At 35.7% G+C, this 20,868-nt stretch overlaps 3 protein-coding genes and 1 long non-coding RNA gene across 8 annotated transcripts; 1 reads left to right on the forward strand and 3 right to left on the reverse strand.

Moving 5' to 3' along the window:
- Positions 1-104: 104 nt before the first annotated feature.
- LOC148698287 (uncharacterized) lies at positions 105-3,574 on the forward strand. Its single transcript, XR_015960369.1, has 2 exons — positions 105-407; positions 3,086-3,574. It is a non-coding gene; the product is annotated as an uncharacterized LOC148698287 (long non-coding RNA).
- Positions 3,575-4,537: 963 nt separating this feature from the next.
- On the reverse strand, positions 4,538-7,803 carry LOC148698288 (uncharacterized). Of its 2 annotated transcripts, none has more exons than XM_088691772.1 (4): positions 6,862-7,803; positions 6,325-6,389; positions 5,910-5,977; positions 4,538-5,067 (listed from the first exon to the last, which is right to left on the reverse strand). In XM_088691772.1, exons 1-4 carry the CDS (start codon positions 7,033-7,035, stop codon positions 4,757-4,759), a joined length of 618 nt encoding a protein of 205 aa, XP_088547898.1. In that variant the 5' UTR covers positions 7,036-7,803; the 3' UTR covers positions 4,538-4,756. The 2 variants fall into 2 exon arrangements, with proteins under 2 accessions (XP_088547898.1, XP_088547897.1); XM_088691771.1 differs by having other exon boundaries at positions 4,538-5,070.
- A 209-nt stretch (positions 7,804-8,012) lies between these two features.
- Positions 8,013-13,751, reverse strand: LOC137714774 (uncharacterized). Of its 2 annotated transcripts, XM_088691770.1 has the most exons (9): positions 12,630-13,751; positions 12,465-12,519; positions 11,235-11,511; positions 10,966-11,036; positions 10,583-10,650; positions 9,575-10,052; positions 8,986-9,051; positions 8,389-8,805; positions 8,013-8,304 (listed from the first exon to the last, which is right to left on the reverse strand). In XM_088691770.1, the coding sequence occupies exons 1-9, from the start codon at positions 12,718-12,720 to the stop codon at positions 8,250-8,252; spliced, it is 1,578 nt and encodes a 525-aa protein (XP_088547896.1). In that variant the 5' UTR covers positions 12,721-13,751; the 3' UTR covers positions 8,013-8,249. The 2 variants fall into 2 exon arrangements, with proteins under 2 accessions (XP_088547896.1, XP_088547895.1); XM_088691769.1 differs by having other exon boundaries at positions 11,235-11,868; positions 12,465-13,750.
- A 1,312-nt stretch (positions 13,752-15,063) lies between these two features.
- Positions 15,064-19,018, reverse strand: LOC137716319 (octanoyltransferase LIP2, mitochondrial). Of its 3 annotated transcripts, none has more exons than XM_088691774.1 (3): positions 18,861-19,018; positions 17,272-18,018; positions 15,064-15,495 (listed from the first exon to the last, which is right to left on the reverse strand). In XM_088691774.1, exon 2 carries the CDS (start codon positions 18,013-18,015, stop codon positions 17,308-17,310), a length of 708 nt encoding a protein of 235 aa, XP_088547900.1. In that variant the 5' UTR covers positions 18,016-18,018; positions 18,861-19,018; the 3' UTR covers positions 15,064-15,495; positions 17,272-17,307. The 3 variants fall into 3 exon arrangements, with proteins under 3 accessions (XP_088547900.1, XP_088547899.1, XP_068311858.1); XM_088691773.1 differs by having other exon boundaries at positions 15,064-15,509; XM_068455757.2 differs by lacking the exon at positions 15,064-15,495 and having other exon boundaries at positions 17,060-18,018.
- Positions 19,019-20,868: the final 1,850 nt, after the last annotated feature.

The raw sequence follows: 20,868 nt of genomic DNA on the forward strand, positions 1-20,868 counted from the left end.
GGAATAGAATAATAAAAAAAAGGATGGTGCATTTGAAAAGGTGAAATAAAAAATAATAAAAGGGAAGAGGTGCATCGGCACCACCACAGAAATAATAGTAAAATATAAAAAATTGGAAGAAAGTCTTCATGTAAACAGTAAAGACTTCAAATATAAGGTTTAAAAGTTTTTATGTGCACAGTAATATTACAATCTTCTTTTTTTTTTTTTCTTTTTTTTTTTTTTTTGGAAACTGAAAAAGTATTACCCGGACGAAGATGTTAAACGAAGGAGGAAAGAAAGCCTACAACAAGACCAACAAGCAAGAAAGCAACAAAACCCGAAGCAGTGAGGGGATATGGAGAAAGACCCTAGAACCAAATTCAAGTCTCCCCTACAACTGCCAACCATTGATCAATAAAGACAAGGTAAGCCATCTTTATTTAGTACATGAACCAACGAAGATGAAGGTCGGTTGACCCAAGTGATGGTTTTTTCATCCGACAATTACAAAAAGCAAACTAACCTTATTTACAAAGTCTTCATGCAAATGATGACCAAAAAAGAGTCTTCTTATAAATGGTAGACTTCAATTATCAATATAGACAATCATTGAAGAGGACATTAGTCTAATTCAAATGATTAGTTGTTTGATTTCAGAGCAATATTGTAGTGTTGTAATCGTCTGTTGCTCCGCACCACATCCCCACTCCGTAATAGAGACGGGCCGCTGTCCGTCTCTCCCTACTTTCTCTCTCTCTGTCCGCCGTGGCCACCGCCAGCCGTGCCTCCTGTCACGAGTTCCTCCCATCTAACTATCTATCCTCTCCAAACACCACCGATTTAATCCCGATGTATACACTTTTTGGTTTTTCATTTTTATTTTTATTTTTATTTTTATTTGTTTGACCGGTACAGGGTTTTGTACTAACCTCAAAGAGATGATATTTTGTATTTGATTTCTGAGTATTTGTTGTCTTTGTATAAGAATCACTATTTGGATTAATTGTTGATTTTCAACCTTTTGTCTTTGTTCTTAATATTTTTGAGTTCCATATGTTAAATAACAGGTTTTTTCATTTAGCATCTTATGAATTTTATGAAAGGAAAACTAATGAAAATGACTTGAAAACTTTGAGTTCTAACGATAAAATATAAGGTAAAATGAATAGTATCAGAATTGACTTTTTAATGTAAAAATGTGGTTTTTAGTTAAAATGAACAGTACCGCATGCTTTTCGTTAAAACTCTCTCATATATTTTATTTCTTTCAGTTATATACCTCAAACGGATTTACTTTGTTTGCAATGCTAAAACATGTGTCTGGCCTGCAGGACATGTATTTTGTCACCTTAACTACACCGGCAAAATATGTATGGAATGCATCTTGTTTATGTTTCTTCTGTGTCTTATGGAAACAGGCATCCTACATTTTTTTTTCTTTGAACATTAGTGCGTGAAAGATTAGCTACTGAAATAAGAACAACACACTTTTATGCTTTTATTGTTCAATTGCTAAAATATTTTGCTATCTTAACTTGAAGGGCAATATATTTGTAAAATGCATGTTGCTTCTGATTCTTAGGAAACAGAGCATTTTTTGCAACCATATCTTTTGTAATCAGCTCTGTTCAATGTATATAAAAGTTAAACTGCTTATCTTACCAACGCCGTTCACTCATCTATCCCTTTTGTTCGTTTATGATTATGTTGATTTTTTTTTCAAGTTAAATGTATCTTATTTAGGTGGTAAAGGCTGGTGCATTCAAGTCCTGCATCAACGTGTGGGCATTTTTACTAGTTTAGTCATATTTCAAAATACAAGAGTCCTACTTTGAAGATTTGAGAAAATAATATGATCGTTTAATTGGAATTGTGAAGGATTTTAACGAATTTATTAATCTATTAATTTGATGGAGTTTAATTGTTTTACAAAGATTTCATATAAAATTTTGAGTGAATTCTCTCAAATTCTCTCGAATTTTAAAAATTATTTAAAATTCTAATTGAAATTTTTGTGGAATTTAACAAAATCTTTTAACATTCTGATTATTTACACTTAAAATTTAAAAAAAAAAAATCACTTAAAATCTTGATTGAATACTTCTGTATTTATAAAAGAATTGATATCTGTCAAATTCTGAATTGAAAACACCCTTGAATTCTTCCATATGTAATAACACCAAGACCTATCTCAGCCCTCACCCATTTTACAATTTTCCTCATTTGAGCAATTGTGATTGTTCCAAATTCTAGAGATTTGTTACTCAAGTAGTTAAGAACATTTTTTCACCATTCAAAGATCATATCCATAAAAATCACACAAATACGAAACATTACGACAATCATTAAATGATATTAATTTTTAGTGCTTCTTTGCCGAATCGTGTTCGTCTATTTTTTTACTACAAATGAATATTTTAATGGTTTTAAATTTATCTAATATTTTTAAGAATGATTTATGAGTGCTAAGTTGAAGTATAGACAATTTAGATCCTTAATACAAATTACAGAGTGGGTGATAAAAGTGTGTGTCAATATGGTATTTCTCGATTCTAACGCATATATATAATATAATATAATGACAACTCCAATCCTACCGCATATACATACATACATACATATATACATATACATACAGACATACATATATATACACATACATATATGCATACATACATACATACATATATACATACATACATATGTATACATATACATATACATATGTATACATATACATATACTATACATATACATATGTATACATATACATATACATATACATATGTATACATATACATATACATATACATATACATATATACATACATACATATATATATATATATATAATATGATGATGACTCCCGATCCTAACGCATGTATTATGATTCATGCATCTGCCGACCATTCAAGTTTAACGGTCAAAATTCAACAATAGGGCTCACAAAGAAACATAAAGAAAGGTACATGAACAAAAGACAAAACAATAATAAAGTTTTATCTTACTAAATAAGATTAGCTGTATGAATCTTAGAATTTTACCACGCTTTATTTTGTACAAAGTCTTTCATTAACTCCAAATACTTCATGTCTTTCTTAGAGTCATTTTCCAAGTACTCTATAAGCAAGAAAACGAAGACTTCAAGTTCGACTGGCTGAAAACATTTCCCTCTGCATCCAAGATTAGAGCTTGAATCTCGTCTTCACTTTAACCTCCATAGTACCCGGAGAATGAGAAAAAGTGAATGCAAAAAAGGGGACGGATACAGCTGCAAATTAGGTGCTGTCAAATCTCTAAGTTAATGTTCTTAGTGATGGGAAACAGACTTCCATGATCAAAAGGCAAGAAGTCTTCAAAGTGATGAGATTAGTGAAAATGCAAACTTTGTTGGAAAATTAGTTATTTATTTTATTATTATTTATGTTTTTTTTTGTTGATCAAGGATATTAGAGTTTCTTACCCGTTAAGGATTAGGATTTTGCTAGTTTCCACTATATATAGTAGTGCTTGTATTAGTTTATTTTTTTAATAAGTCATATACAATGTAACCTCTTGTGTTATGTAGCCGTCATGACAATCTTTCGTTTACTTAATAAAATTATATTAATATATAGCTAGTTTGTTTGTATGTTAATCGGCGCATTCTGATATTTAACTAAATTATCTTCTCTCTCCATTTATGTATTCACCAAAAACTTAGTAACTAAACGTTTTTAAACTTGTATGATATACGTCGTTGGGGTAAAACACCCGAAGCCGAGCTGAGATAATCACTGGTTTGAGGCCTACGAGCATTTGCTGCCCGCAGATGTCAAGACAAGGCCAAGATGCCATTTCTTCCCATCAGGTCGAGTTAGCCATTTCTTACCAAGTGGGATCGCAGGTCAGGTCACCCATGTGGGCCATGTCATCTTAGCCTATGATGGACCTGACAGGCAAGCCGCTTGGATATTGCCTACCACGACCAAATGGACTCATGGGTCATTTAGACCTAACAAACGTTCATGTTATTTTCATGTCATACATGTTATCTTAACAGATAGCGCTCTATCATACCCATTATTGTAACAAGTTCTTAACAAGTGACTTGACAGCGACCCGGTTTGTTAATAGGCCGTGTCGTTTTGTGTCGGGTTAACGAATCATGCAAAAAATTATCATGTCCAACGTTTAGATCCGGCAAACTATATATTATTGGAATCTTAACAAGTGACCCGATGACGACACGGCTTGTTACGAGGTTCTTAACAAGTAACCTAAGAAGAAATGAATCATTAACAAGTAAATTCAAAACTTGTTATTTTCATGTTGTTTAATGGGTCATGCAAAGCACTGCCAAGCCTCGGCTCATTAGGGGATGAATCTGGGCCAAGGCCTCAGCCCGATCCGTATTCAATGCTACGGAGAAGGTAGGAGCTGAGGGAAAGGTAGGGTAAGCGCCAAGTCATATGGAGGTCTCTCAAGATTGAACACTCGTTCATAGAATCATAGCACTCCCCGTCTATAAGATGATAACTGGCATGAAATTCAAGTCCAAATCAGAAGACCAAATTTTAATCCAACAATCAAGAATTCCTTAAAAAATCTCACACAAACGATGACACTATGAAACCGAAGAACATGCGACTCAGAAAAGCATTGTTTCATTCTAACAACCGAAACTTCCTTAATGAACTCTGACGAACACGACAATACTAGGAAACGGAAAAACATGCAACTCAGAAACCACTGCTTTAGTCCAAATAAGGTTCCTCACTGCCTCAAGCCTTTCTAAACACCATAGAATTCTCTTAGAAGCCTGAATCTTTTCCTTTGCACCTTCTTTGCCTCACCATAAACGTTCTTAACGAGCTCCTCTTCAGATTTGGGACGAGAAGGCATTAGGTTGTGCATAATGTTGTGCATGCCCCTAGCCCTTGCCACACCTGAGGCGCGTACGCGTGCATGTCCAACCTGAGTCAGCTTATTACGTGCACGGTTAGATCTTCCCATGTTGACATCCCTGATGTCTATTCTCTTACGAATCCTTCGGCTGGTGACTTCATCTGGGTCTACCTTCCTGCTCCTCAGTGCAGGTTCATCTGCTTTTCCATGGTAATAAATACAAGAATCCAATAAGAAACGGAATTTGACAAAACAGAACCTAATAATAACAGCAAAGACACTAACTAGTATGGTAATATGTATATTTCATCCACAAAACCATTTCCATAGAATGAAAATGGTGAGATGTTATTATAATACGTGAGCGTCATGAAGTACAAAGCAAGCCAACACCTATATACTTCCTCCTCAAGACTAAGCAAAGTACCTCAACAAACCAATCTGCAGAAGTTATTAGAACAGAAACAATACGTTGGGAAAAGGCTTACTTAAATATCGATAAAATGTGTTTTCTTGACAAAGTTTATCCATTGAATAAGATATCATATGTGACCTTTGTTTCCATGCTTCTTTTCTACTGTGGAAGCTAAGGGGATCTGTATTAACCTGATTTGCAAATCACCGTTGTAACAAAAATCCACTGGTTCATGGCAGGTTAAGGAAGTTACCCAACAACATGGCTTTCTTTTTGGCTGTTGCATTTTAAGAATATCCTAAAAAGGGATGCTAAAAATAATACTAATAGTGGGCAGGCTACTCTTTGAGGAGTTAACTGATGCTTAGAAGGGTTTTAGAAAAAAAAAATCGGTTTTCGATAATCTGAAGAATTACCATATTACTAGCATCTCTATAATGCCGTTAAATGACGCAGACAAGTTCACCTAGTTTAGCAGTCATTGATCCTCTCAGAGTACGAATTTTGTACAAAGATGTTTCCAAAAGCATACTCTCTATATCTAAATTAGTGCTTCATACAAAATTTATTAAGTTCCAAATAACCGTTACTTGAACTCTTTAAAGAAAGTAAAAAAAGGCGTACCCTCATCAGAAGATACTACAATTAGAACCTGTTGGGCAGGTACAGCTGCATTCAACACTTTCCCCCTCCTGTATGATCACCAAAAGGAAATTCATTTAACAACGCTTGAAGTAAACAATATGTGTAAACAGCCATTCAAATGTCCTCACTGTCACAATAAAATAATGAGTTTCCTTCAAAGTATCAGTCTGAAGTTACTATGCAATTTAAATTTTACGCGCGTACTGCATGAGTGCGCGGGAACCTTATTTGGATATTTATGAAACACGTTGAGTAGAGATGACCCCCTTTTATTAAATCAGATGGACATACGAAAGATGACAATACTGTCTCACTGTCAAGTTCAAGCCTACAAGTCATGGGGATGTCGCCCTGTTCAATGAATCTACAAAATTACATTAAGAAAGCAGTTTACCTTGGAGTAACATGGGAATCGTTGATCTCCTTATAAGCATCTTCAGTTACACCTCCTCCAGTGTCCTATAAAAAAGATTGAACAGAATCAGTGCATGATGACAACAAACTGATGAGGCTACTGGTGTTACTCCAGCCCAAATTTCAGAATATACAGTGTTGCCTAGATCTGAAGATGCAGGCAAGGATACCACGATCTGAGACTGTGGAGCAGAATTTGTAGCATTATAACGACAAAATGAGGATTTTGATCAAGAGTTATACCTAGATCTGAGATACCCAAGAATGAAATATAACTTAAAATCGAAATGGATTTGCACACCCTGAATCCCTCTTTACCTGTGATTTGATGTTTGGTTTATTCAATTAACATAAAAATAACTTAAAATCGCAAAGGATTTTCACATCCTGAATCCCTCTTTCCCTGTGAATTGATGGTTGGTTAATTCAATTAACATAAAAATAACTTAAACCACAACAGATTTGCACATCTGAATTTAAAATTGCAACAGATTTGCACATCTGAACCCCTCTTTACCTCTTTAATTGATTGATCATGCAGATTTCTTTGGTAGGACAAAAAAATCGCACCATTGAAGGGCAACGATAATACCTCTTGCTCTTCTTGCTGTGCTGGGGGATCTTCTGAGGAACCAACTGAGCTAGTTGGAGGAGGAGGAGTTTTGACAATCCGTCTGCCCCTGATTCTCATTTTCAAATTATCCAAGAGTACCAAGGTAAAAGTACGATAAAAACAAAGAAAATACACCTGAGTCAATGTGATCTCGTTGTATACAACTCAATTCCTAAAAGATCGTTGTTTCAACTAGTGAATCTGAAGGAAAAATCAATGTCTAGCAAGAGATGAGCACAAGGGAAAGACCTAGAAACTCACATAAAGACAGAAAGAAACAGAAATTTAGACTCATTAAACTGCATTTTAAGCAAAAATTTCTACATGGCTTACACCTGGTGGATGGCCTGACACAACCTCTCACCTTACTAGGCTACACAGTGCCTCTCAACCCGTAAAGTGTAAAAGAGTAAAAGTTAAATGTGAGACTAGATGTCATTAAATTTTGATATATCTAATTTCCATTGAAAACATAGAAGAAAATCCTAGCAGATATAAGTCATAAATTTCATATGAAATGGCAATTCTACATATTAGGTAACCTAATAAGGATAGCATGTAAGCTTCCCTTTAAGAAAATCAGGCTGTTTCGATGAAAATGTCTACAAAGAAGACATAGGACAAGTCATAGAAGAGTTTAATGCACCAAAACTAAACAATTTTGATGCCTAAATTGGCCATACAGATAAACATGAGATTGCTTACACAAAGAAGACCTGTCAAATTGTCAATTACTAATGCTTTTGCTGGAAAAAATGTACATGCATATATAATTCACTCGACGGTAATTTTCTGGGAAAAAAATTGTTCTTGAATATATTCAGAATATAAATAATATAGCAGTTTTCAATTTATTTATTGTATGAATATCCTGATATACTCAAAAACTTTTTTGTGATCTATGCTTACCATGTATCATAGGTAACCGGGATACAAATGAAACTGAAAAATGTGTTAGGCACAAAGTCAGTCAACTATAACAAAGACGAAACTGAAGGTGATGCAATAAATTCCCACCAATGATATCTGTTACATTTATAATCAGGGTAGCAAGATAAATAATAATAGCATATTGCATTGACACATTGGTAATAGGCACCACACAAAGTTTTCAGCTTTCACTTGGGTCTTTTCTGTTATAGATCATCAAACATAAATCCTAAAAGACTAAGGCAAATAAATGTACTTGCAAACTACGGACTTATTTATTACACATTACTCTACCAAAGTCTTACAATGATATAAGACATTTCAAAGGAGTCACTACGTTTTTACATTAACTGGCTGGCTGGTTACTCCTTCACCCTCTTTGGCCTTCCCCTCTTAGGCTTTGGCATTTCAGCACTCCTGTTTTATTAAATATTTAGTTACAGATTTCTAACCCACAGAGAGAGAGAGAGAGAGAGAGAGGAAGAGAGGGAGAAAGAGTACCTATTGTTTGAATGAGGTGATTTCCCTGTGCTCCTCTTGGAGCGACCCCTTCTTGGCTTCCTATTGTTTGAAGGAGATGACTCCTCTGTATCCAGAGAGTACCCGCTGTTTGAATGAGGTGATTCCTCTGCACTCCTCTTGGGGCGACCCCTTCTTGGCTTCCTACTGTTTGAAGGAAAGGACTCCTCTGTGTCCCTCTTGGAGCGACCTCTTCTTGGGTACCTATTGTTTGAATGAGGTGATTCCTCCGTGCTCCTCTTGGGGCGACCCCTTCTTGGCTTCCTATTGTTTGAAGGAAAGGACTCCTCTGTGTCCCTCTGGGAGCGACCTCTTCTTGGGTACCTATTGTTTGAAAGAGAAGATTCCTCTTTACCCCTGTTGGGGCGACCTCTTAATGGCTTCCGCTTCTCTACACACCTTCATAGTGAAAGTATTGTTGTTGATTATGTCCGCAGGTGGAGCATATATGCATGCACAACACATAAAAATGTATCCAAAACACATGTCCATCACACAAATCCATGTCCAAACACACACACATGAGAGAGAGAGAGAGAGAGAGAGAGAGAATAGGGGGAGGGAGGGATGTGACGAAACCCTTGATTTGCCTCAGCTGGATCTTGCATCCTCTTTGGACTTCCTCTCTTTAGCTTCTGCCTTCCCCTGTGTGTTCATACTTTATAGTCAGATTTGTAAATTTTCTCCAAACCCACTAGGAAACCATACATATACATGCTCATCACACATAAAGCGTGAGAGTATCATGAAGAAATATAATGAAATGGACGGAGATGAAGGAGCAATTGAACATCTCATGACAGTTGCCCTTGACTTTCAAAATTCATTCTGTCTCAGTAGAATAAGAAAAACAACACTGTCCTTAAGTAAATGAATTACAGTACATAAAACCGTAAATGATAATATATATGTGCTTTTTCAGACTCTTTTCTCTCTGGCCAAGAAAGAAAAAGAAAAAAAAAAACCATTCATTTTTCGAATATTAAAGGATTGGAAGAACTTTATGTAGTGATTCTACACATATAATTCCATCAAAGTAAAGTTCAAGAACATTAGTTCTGTGAAACATCAAGGTAAAAACAGAACATCCATAGCGGTGAAAGTCATACCATTTTTCATACTTGAAAGCATAAATGGGAGTATTTTGTATTCATACAGGGATACTTACTGATGAGGCTCATCGCTGCTAGTGCTAGCACTAGATCTGGGCGTTTTCCTTCCCCTTCTTGGCTTCTCATTTGGTTCACTTGCTGTCTCTTCTAGATTAAGTTCTTTGTTTTTGCTGTCCTGCTGGTTCTCATCAATGGTCAGAAGAGGTACATACAACCCTTCATTGACCTGTTCAAGCTCACTTGTTTTTTCTGTCTCCTCCGCATTTTCTTCTCGTATCTCGCCTTCCTCCAGTGATTCCTCTTTCTTATCAGCTACTGCATCTTCAGCTTCCGCTTTAACTGGCTTATCTTCTTTAACTTCTGCAAAATGATTTTCTTTTTCAATTTCTACTGGCATGCATTTTTCTTTTGCTTCCATTACCGCATCTTCCACTTTTACTTCTAGATAGACATCTTCTACTTTCTCTCTTTCCATCTCTACTTCAGTCTCTGTGTGACTATAAGGTCTTCTTTTCTTAAACGGAAGTTTCTGACCTGATTCAGAACACCAAGCAAAATAAAAAGTTAGAACAACAAATTTTCCATGTAGTTGCCAACGAAACAAGAAAATCTTAGAGCGAAAAAGACATGTAATGACATGCAGCTTCAGTCTAAGACGCTTTTATGTTAGTGCCTTGCATATGTCACCTCTAAAGGCCATAATGTACTTCGATTGATACTTATATAAACTATAAATGCAACTAGAACAACTGAGCTGAAATACATCACATGCTGAATGATGTAAGAAATTAGAAAACCCCATGTTCACTTAGCAACTACACACACAAGATGGCTTTAGCTATCATTACATTTCCCATATACTAGCATCATATGACTCTTTATAAGACATGTACTCATTTACTCCACATTGAACCCCTAGTACTCGGATTCCCTTCAACCCAATCATAAGAACTGATTATGACCATTATGACCATCAAATCTCTTAAACCAACAAGAAATTCACTGAAAAGTTACCCTCAAGACTTGGTCTCCATGAGGAATCTAATTTAATAGAAGTAGTTTACCTAGATGAGAAAAAGAACAAGGACGAGCGATCCCAGCTGTAACTGGAGAAGTTACATTTTCTCCACCCCTGCAGCAAAAAGACAATTATTTCAATTTTATAGATCTCAAGTTGAACTTCTTTGTCGAAAAGAAATCGGTAAGTGAATGGAAAATTTTACTTTCACTATCAATTTATGACTATTTAAATTACAAATAAACAGATATGGAAATTCTGTTCTATCACAAGAGACTGCGGATAGGGATGTGTATGTAACTATGTATTCATCACATATCTCAAAATTGCAGATTAGATAAGTATCTATATTTCAAAATTAGAATAGATAAATGGCAATTAAACATTTCGGCAGGTTCGAGAGATGAGAAAGGACAAGAAATAAGTTACCCCTGAGAACCAGCACATGCAGTAAATTGTTTCCCTTTATCTGCTTCTCCTTCGCTCTGCCCCTCTGAGGCCTAAATATGAAATAACATTAAAATCATATCTTCTAAAACATTAAGTAAATCTTGACTAGCTGCCCTAACTTTTCAGATGCAATGAACCTTGGACAAGAATACGCTAAATTAAACAATAAAAAAATTGATCTTGGGCAAATTCAACAAATTGCAAATTCCTAAAGTGAAAAATGAAATTTTGAGTAAAAGACTAATTACCGGATTTGTATCCATTTGCATGCAATGTTTCGCATCTTTCCCCATATCAACACGGTTCAAAGGCCTAATTTCTGTACTGCTTGCTGCTTCCAATTCATCATGCAATTGATCTTCACTTGAAACTTGAGCAGGAAATTGTTTTTTTGTATGGCAGGACCATCCAATGCGCCGATTCTCTTCTTCAACTAAAAAGCGATCATCTGAACCTTCTGGTGAACGAAGATGAGCAGCCCTGGGTGTGGTCTCAGGTGGAGTCATCTGAGAAAAATTTGACCGGCTATTTCGAATTCTCATCTTTATGTAGGAAATTTCTAAGGAGAAGGAAAAGGAGCTAAGACTGAAGTTTGCAGAGGAATCCTACAGGGCGAATACTACGAGGAAATTTGTTTCTTAAGGGTATATAATCCTCAGGAAGAGTTGGTGAAAATCAATGTAACTGGCGGATTTTCTTGTTCATTCACTACGTGTAAATCACTCAAACGCATTTACTACACGTGTAGAACTATCTTTATTTCCAGCTTGTTGAATGCTTCATATAGACGCCGTGTACATGAGGTGACCAGATTAGACGGTGTTTCTCATATTATCATTGTATTACACAGAGAACCCCTTTCATTGTTAAAGAATTTGGGACCTGGCGTAACATTTTCAAATTTCGTAAATAATTAACACACTAACAAGTACAGCATTAATCTTAAAATTGGTGACAGCGATAACTCAGCAATAAACAAAGTATACTACAAATGAACAAGCGGATTAACGGAAAAGGTAAGAACATGAAAAATATCATTATTTGTTAAAACTAAATTAAAACCACACTTCCCTGCCACATATTAGAAAGGAAGATTTTTGTTTGACATCAAAATTTTGAGATACAACCAATAATATGTGCTTAAAATTATGTAATCTGTGACAAATGTATTCACTAAATCTGTAACCATACAATAATTTATTTTCTTTGAAAAACTGAGTTAATAATTAATTAAAGAAAGAGATTTAATTCTGAAAATTCTACAATGCTTTTGAAAAGAACATGTCTTGGACTTACCAGCAACAGTACCTGAATAGTTGAACTACAATAGCAGGCTGCTAAAAGAAATACCATGTGAATTCATAGAGCTAATGGCTTATCGAGACATTTTCCAGACCGAATGAAGCACGGGTGCTCAAGGACAGAACTTGCAGAACATTAAAGATTTCATAGGTTAAAAAACTAGTTAAAATACTTACCATGTTTGTAAGTCAGTTGCACAATAACTCGAAACTCCAAATTCGACCTTCAACCCTGCATAAAATATAAGGAAAGCAACGGGACAATCATTGAGTTACAGATGCTAACCACTGTTGGTCATTCAATCTGACTCTACCAGTGGTTTAAAGGATCCATTATCATACCTGTATGAATTTTGTAAAACATCGACGAATGCAACAAAAATAAGACAGCAATGGCAACCATTGTATAGCAGTTTTCCATGTACCTTATCATTTCACAAAATGCAAGTCTTATATCTGAACCTTTACTCTAAAGTTCCAAAACACAAATTCAGCAGGAGGCACTTGTGCTAGTAACCAATCCAATCAATAAACGTGAACATACAGAATTTCTTTTCTTGGAGATAACCATGATTTCACGGAAGATAATAACAAACTCACTGCATTATGCGTCTCTAAAGACACAAAGAACTCATATTTGCCCTCAGACACAGAAAACGGCAAATAGATACATTTCGAGAACTCGCAACAGCAAGAAGTAATATAAAGTTAGATCAATTGCATACATGGGTTATATAAAACAGTAGCAAAAGCATTGAAATGCGAAAACTTCCATTTTGCCAATTGCAAAAATTCGAACAAATCAATAATCTTTCTAACAACTCCTTACAGGGTTCTTCTGTACATACAGTTTCTTCCCATCTCCTCCTAAATCTAACTCTAAAAACCCAAAAAAATTACCACAAAATAACAACAATAAACGAATAGAAAAGAACATACAAAAGCATTGTATAAAGATCTGGACTTTCTACCTATATAACAGTTAAAAAATTTAGAAAAATCTGCAAAAATTGTGGAATTTCACTCTCTTTCTATTTTGGGATCCCTGCACGAATATCGACCAGTTTATCGATTCTGGGTCGGATTCGATTTGCTGGGTGGAGACTTCCTTAAGCTAGCCTCAACAGATTTCTTGGGATCTTCCATTGCTTTGCTGCTGCTGGGATTCTTTGGATTTGCAGAGAAGGAAGCAACTGCAGAAGCAAGCAGTAACCTTCTGGGTTGGTTTCTGTGTCTGGGATGAACTTGCAGCTGCAGCAGCTCCTGGTGGGTTTGCAGCGGGGAAGAAGATGTGACAGTGTGCAGAAGAAGGAAGGAGAAGATGGCGAGTAGGATTGTGTGAGTGGTTTTCATGGTGTGATGGAGAGAAAACACAAGGGAGATGGAAGGAACAGAGTATAGAGAGCTTATACATATCACGAAGCCCAAAAATGGCGGTGCTGTTACGGGGTAATTTGGTTTAAAGATTGAATGTAAATCAAGATAACGGAACAGAAATTTTGTAATTTTCTCGTTTTCTCGTTTTACCATTTTAATTTTCTTTCTTAATTTGTAATGTTGTTTGATAGTCGGAAAATTTATTACTTGTTTGGAAATGTTTTTGAACTCATCCTTAGTAAAATACAGGTGAATTCTGAAATAATACTGGAACTGTTTTGAAACCCCAAAATACGTTCTCTAAAATCACTTCCAATCATTTAAAAACACTTTTATACGAGTCCTTAATTTCTATCATTCTTAAAGAATCAATTTTGAAAAAAAATCAACTACATTAAAAATGATTGAAACTTTTGATTAACATTGTCGAAATTTTAGGGTTTAAGTGAGAAATATAGTTTGTTTATTAGATGAGTGTTTGGTTGCATTTGTTAGATGACTAAAGAACTTCATATTTAGTTAATCTTTTTACTATGATGATCTTTCAAAGATAACATAAAAAATATAGGGTTCGAATTATTATATAACATTGTAGAATGAGAAGAAGGTTGCAAGAATTCTTACAAGACAATTTAAACTCAAGTAACATTCTCTGCCATGATCCTATTTGGTGGCCAAGTATTTTTCTTTTTAATCTCTTCTCTTAACGCAGAAATATTCTAATCTACCCTAACTTATGATAAGGTAACTTTAATACAAGGGGCAGATACCCTACCATAACCAACATTGTTAGGATGTAGTTCACATGGACTAGTTTGGTTTCCGATTTGGCCGGTTTGAACACTTCGAACCACTTTTTATCTACCCCTAAATGCATTAACTCCGGCAATCGAATCCATCTTGAAAGGCATTAACATCATTAGATGAGATTTGTTTTTCTCTTGATATAAGAAATGTTATATAGAGAAGATCCGAACACAAAACCTCAATACAACTTATAAGAACCAATGTTTTTAGCCACTTGAGAGCCACAAGATTGTCGCAGTTAAACAAAATGTTAAGCTACAGTATCAATCGTCAAGTCCGCACAATCAACCATGTAAGATAGCATTCTAGAAATCTCAACACTAATAAATGAAAAAGTTAAAACGCACGATGATTGTCTGTGACCAAAACTATGCTATGCTAGTAGATAACCTCATAGTATCTCTCAGTCTTACTAACATGGCCCACAATCAACAATGTAAGTTATTTTTTGAGAAATCACAACACTAACATATAAAAAAGTTAAAACACACGATGATCGTATCGTTTGTGACCAAAACTATACTATTGCTAGTAGACAACCCAACAGTATCTCTCAGTCTTACTAACATGGTCCACAATCAACAATGTAAGATAACTTTCGAGAAATCTCAACACTAATATATGAAAAAATTAAAACGCACAATGATCGTATCATCTGTGACCAACACATTGCTAATAGAAAACCCTACAGTATCTCTCAGCCTTAGTAACATGGCCTTTTGAGATATTTCGTGCAGCAGGTGATAACTAGGAAGCAGCTGATCATGTGAGTCTGAGTGGGTTGTGTCAGTTTCAATGACTTATCTGCAGAACTTGAATATATTTTGTTCATGTGATATGTCACATGAGACCAAATCGAACCCTAATATAGTATATTAAGTAGTAGTACAATTACAAACATACAGCTAAACATGGCTGTGTAATCTTGCTTTCCAAACGTGAAACAACCATAATCTTCCACCGAACTGTCATCTTCTCTTCTGTTCCTCCAACTTTTACGTTTCCTAATCTTCTTTTTCTTCATCTATTATTTATACCCTTCCAAATTAGGAAAAGATTTTTTAGTGTGGTCGAAATATGAGGCAGTATATTATATGTCATTATATAATTAGAGGAACACTTGAAATAATAATATCTTTCTAATTGTATAATAACTTGTGATGTACTGCCCTCCGTTACAGTCACACTAAAGAATCTGTCCAAATTAGTACTTAGTTTTCACAAATGTTAAACTAAGCTCCTTTCTCAAGAAATACAGAATCACGTAGATTGTCATATAGGATGGTTTCAACTAAAACAATTGAACCTAGCTGTCCATTTATACAGAAATGATACTGTTATCCACACACTCATTTTTATCCCAAACATTTTTGTTAAGATATTTCTTGATGCAATCGCTACTTAGAATGGCGGATTCAAAATTCCAAACACAACATCTCAAGTGTAGTCTGTGTAAAAGCGAAATACTCTTAACCGCTTAAGTATGTACCCCCGTAAGAAAGTCCTCATTTTCTTAGCCTTGCACTATACTAAGCTTTGTACCTTCCCCTTGGAAGCCACATGATTTTTCATGGTTTGAAATGGGTTGAAAGGAGAACATGGATTTTAGCAGTAAGAAAACAATTTATTTTTAGTACCATTATCAACTTGCCCAAGCCCCATCACTCCATCAAGCTGACTCATACATTTTCTAATATAGCCATGATTTTTTTTATTTATTAAAGTATGTGATTTGGATCAGTCTTGCACTAAAATATAATTAGTCCCATTTGGGATCAATATAAATTTATAATCTACACCTTATTTATAATAGTTTTATGCTATTATTGGAATTGAAATCCTCTTTGGATCCTTGAGTTCGGAGCCGACGGACTCGGAAATTTAAACCATTCATTTTAAATCGCTCGATCTTCATTAGTCCATTCCATTGGCACACCTCACATAAACCAAGTGTCCAGATCTCTCTTTCTCTCTCTTTAACTATCCGGATCTCTGAGTTCTCTGAGTTCTTTGATTTGTGTGAAAGAGAGATTGGAGTCGTAAGTTTATGTGAGGTGGGCCAACAGAATGAGTTAATAGGGACCATTGGATTCAATTTGAGTGGCCAAGATCACCTGATCCTTGGACTCTAGACAATGAGATCGGGAGAGGATCTCTGTCCGTAGGATTATCACTTCAGTTCATGAAGTTCGTTTCTTGCATTTCCGTCCCTGTAATTTCGTTATGTTTTTGCTTTATTCCAATCCGTCAACTAAGTTAGAGTTTTCCTTCCATTTGGTCAACATTTTCTCACTTGAAGATGCAACTTCGAAGAAATTTTTGCCTTATTTTGACAGGAATGAAACTATAAGGACGAAAAAATGCAAGGAAAAAACTATAGGGATGGAAACTGGGGGCAGTCGGGGATTACTAGTACAAAATATCGTAGCACAGAAGAAGTAAAACATGCAAATTGGAAGGGCATGGTTTTCTCATCAAACAAGTTAGGATTTGTGTAGAGGCTGAAAGGAGTTTTCAACACCATAGATTCACCACAAGCTACTATCCTGTATTAGGAGCAATTTACCAGCTAAAGATGACAAAAAAAGGAAGCAAGAACGGAAATTACTGAACAGATTAATTTTTCAATACATTTTTTCGGATACATTTGATGTGGTCAAATGCTCAAACCCATTTTCCCACCCTTCCTCATCACTTGAGCTTAGTTTTCCACATTACTTATAATACAAGATATACAAATCCAGCAATTTTCAAATCAATTGTTTTAACAAATAAATCAATGGAAGAGTATAAAACTTACATCGTTTATTTGTTTTTGGCAAACAATTGTAGAATCTCATTCAGTTTCCCCGCTCTCTGACAATATTGAAGCAGCATCCTTCCACACAAGATCATTATAACCAAATTGTCTTGCAAAACAAGAAATCAACTGGTCCTGAACTACTTCTTCGGTAGGAAGTGCTAAGTCCGTCTCCCTTCTCAATGATGTAACGTCTTTATTTGCAATGCCACAAGGTACAATATGCTTGAAATAGTTCAAATCTGGATCAATGTTGAATGCCAACCCATGAGAGGTGATTCCATATGAAATCCGTACACCAATTGCTCCGATTTTTCTATCTCCAACCCAAACCCCCGTTTCACATTTATTTCCAGGACAAGCTTTTACGCCATACAGAGATGCCAAGTCAATCATAGTCGACTCAAGTTTCTCCACATATTTACGAGCACCAAGCCCCATATCCCGAAGAGCAATAATGGGATATAAAATGGCTTGATGTGGACCGTGATATGTAATGTCTCCTCCTCTTTGTGTGTAGTGCAGTTGAGCTCCTATTCTTTTGAGTTCAGTCTCAGGAATCAACAGATTGTGATCAGTTCTTCGTTTGCCAAGGGTGTATGTAGGTGGATGTTGCAGGGACACGAGAGTATCTGGAATCTTATGAATTTTTCTTTCAGCAACCAGTTTTTCCTGCAGCTTAAGTGCTTCCTGATAGCTCATGGTGCCCATTCTCAAGACCTCAAGATTTCGCGGAACTCTCATTCCCTGTAGATCACAGTAGAAACTAATTATGCATCTTAGTTTTATCATCACATGAAATTAACTCAACATGCATCCACTGCATTCTATAGACTCTAAAGAAATGATTAGCATGTTACAAATTGATGGATAAAAAAACCGAGGGAAGGGTGACGTCACTTGGTATAAACATGAGACATTCCAAGTCACAAACTTTACAGTTAAAGCATGATACTAGTCGATAAGAATTCAACTTCCAGGTGTAACTTGATAAAGCAGGACATAAGTTTCCGAAAGAAAAGCGAAAAGACAATGACTTCGCAGCATATCAGATAGACGATATACGAATTTGAGCACACTTGTCCTTTTGTTTCTATAAATGAAGGAATTAAGTATTGGCACATTGTAAGATGCTGGAGAATTAAGTGTGAATCACTCGAATGCTTGATGCTATGAACCAGACATTCGTTATGGTCATCGATGCAACTTCCACAATGTCGATACATGTCCGTTCTCTGCACGTAGAATTTAGGTTCAAACGTACACAGACAGACTAAAGTTTGACAATTGGGGTGCCATGGCAGCTCACTTTGGCCAGAGCTACAACCAAAACGGAAACGGGAATAAACCCAATGCTCTTCAAAGGCTATTATGTAAGCGGCATTTCATCAAACAGATGATGGGCATCAAATGTTAAGCTTGAGTTCGTAGATTCAAAGTTGCCAAAGATTCAAAATTTACACTACCAATCATATCAAATTCGAAGCAGCATTTCATCGAACAGTTAATGGGCATCAAATGTTGAGGGTAGATTCATTGATTCAAGCAATTCAAAGAGCAAAAATTAAGAACAAAATTAAGAGTCTTACGAAAGCTGGACCAGCCACTGCAGAGAGATTGAGAAGTCCCCGAGCCACCCAAACTTTGCTGGCTGTGACAGCACTTTCCGCAATCTAATCTTCTAGAGTTGAACGCAGCGTTTCACTTCTAGACTTTGCTGGCATGTTTACTTTTTTTTTTCTTTCTAAAACTTTCAACCAGAGAACTATTCATGTTTGTTTGTTTTTTTTTTTTTTTTTTTTTTTTTTTTTTTTCCAAAAAATACGCATTCTTAAAAAGTAAAAATGCTCGGAAGATTCAAACACATAAGTGTAGATGATAATTTAAATTGTTAACCGCTTGAGTTATAAGTATTAGTCTCAAACCTAAACCCTAAGAATACGCATTCTTAAAAAGTAAAAATGCTCGGAAGATTCAAACACATAAGTGTAGATGATAATTTAAATTGTTAATCGCTTGAGTTATAAGTATTAGTCTCAAATCTAAATTGTCAAAGTTTTATTCCTCTTTTAATTTCGATCATGAAACCTAAAACTTAGAAATATTATCAAAAGTTATTTCCTCGTGAAATTTTATGGTTTGAAGTACCTTTAAAAAAGTGCCAATTGTCTATTATATTTTTTCTTATGTGCAGCCTACCATACAACTATCTCAAGCCATATATGGCGCAACACAACATATATGGCAGCAGTGGTTGGGGTCATTGCGTATGAGGAAACTGAAGAACAACCTCAATGGGGTGGCTTTGTTGGTGGTCACTCTTACAAATCACGAAATAGAGAGATCGCGCATTAAACTCTGATGAACAACCACTTCAACTCCAACTCGGTGTACACAGAAAAGGATTTCAAACATCGCTTCCGGATGAGGTATCGTGTCTTCAAGCGTTTACTTCATGATGTCCAACATGTCAATCCATACTTTCGACAGAAGATGGATAAAGCAGGCCGTCATGGTTTCTCACCTCATCAAAAGGTTGGTATTGCACTCTGAATGCTAGCCTATGACAGGCCTAATTTGTCTTTGGATCCAAGAACTGGTAATATCTATTTAAATGAGTACATGAGGCGTCATAGGATGATACGTTTGCGTGCAACAAACAAATACCTACAACAGAATCTTGTTCCACATCTTTGGGCCAAAGAACAATGGAGTAGGTGTTTAAGTTTTATGTTGTTAAATGTTTTGTTTAATGTTGTTTAAGTTTCATGTTGTTTAAGTTTGAGTAACTCCCCCAAGTAGTACTAGGGTGGAGATTATGTTGTTTTCCATCTTGAAGAATCTCGTAGTTCCAGAAATTCGGTGGAGTGGTGCCTTCGTAGAACTCATAGTATTTTTTGGACGTACGAGTCCAAACACCTTCACTTGTTTAAGAACTACCCTTGACAATATCTTTTGAGACCCATCTATAAGCCCTGCAAAGAGTTTCATCTTTTTTTCGGGTCCAAGTCCTTCCTTTCATTGCAGATGTGGCCATTTGAAAATTATTGAAAAAAATTAAAGGAAAGATTATTGGAAAAGGTGAGAGAATATAATGTGAAGATTTGAAATAAAATGAGTTAAGATAGTATGGAATTGTGAAAAATATGTGAGAAATGGTGTAGAAATGGCTTAGGTATTTATAGGAAAAAAAAAATAGATTTTTCCAAATTTTTTTTTTCAAATTACAATGATAACCTGACGGCAGCATGACATCAGCTAGCCGTTGCTAGCTGGCGCCAAGTAGCTGTTGGCATCCTAATTGGCTAAGCTGGAAAAATGGCAAAATGTCAAGCTTGACATTCTGGCTGGAAATGGCCAACCCACTAGCCTGATTTGAGGGTTTTAGCCTGGTGGGGCCCATAAACACTTTGGCCTAGCTCTCGGTTGGAGACGACTTTCGTGTTATTTCGAGCTATTTTTAGCCCTTTGGCCAAGTCAGTTGGAAATGGCCTAAGTTTTATGTTGTTAAATGTTGTTTAAGTTTCATGTTGTTTAAGTTTGTATAACTCCCCCAAGTAATACTAGGGCGGAGATTGTGTTGTTTTCCATCTTGAA

The sequence above is a fragment of the Pyrus communis genome, chromosome 3 (genome assembly GCF_041283825.1).
Source record: "Pyrus communis isolate YQ-2024b chromosome 3, ASM4128382v1, whole genome shotgun sequence".
In the NCBI taxonomy this organism is placed as follows: Eukaryota; Viridiplantae; Streptophyta; class Magnoliopsida; order Rosales; family Rosaceae; genus Pyrus; species Pyrus communis.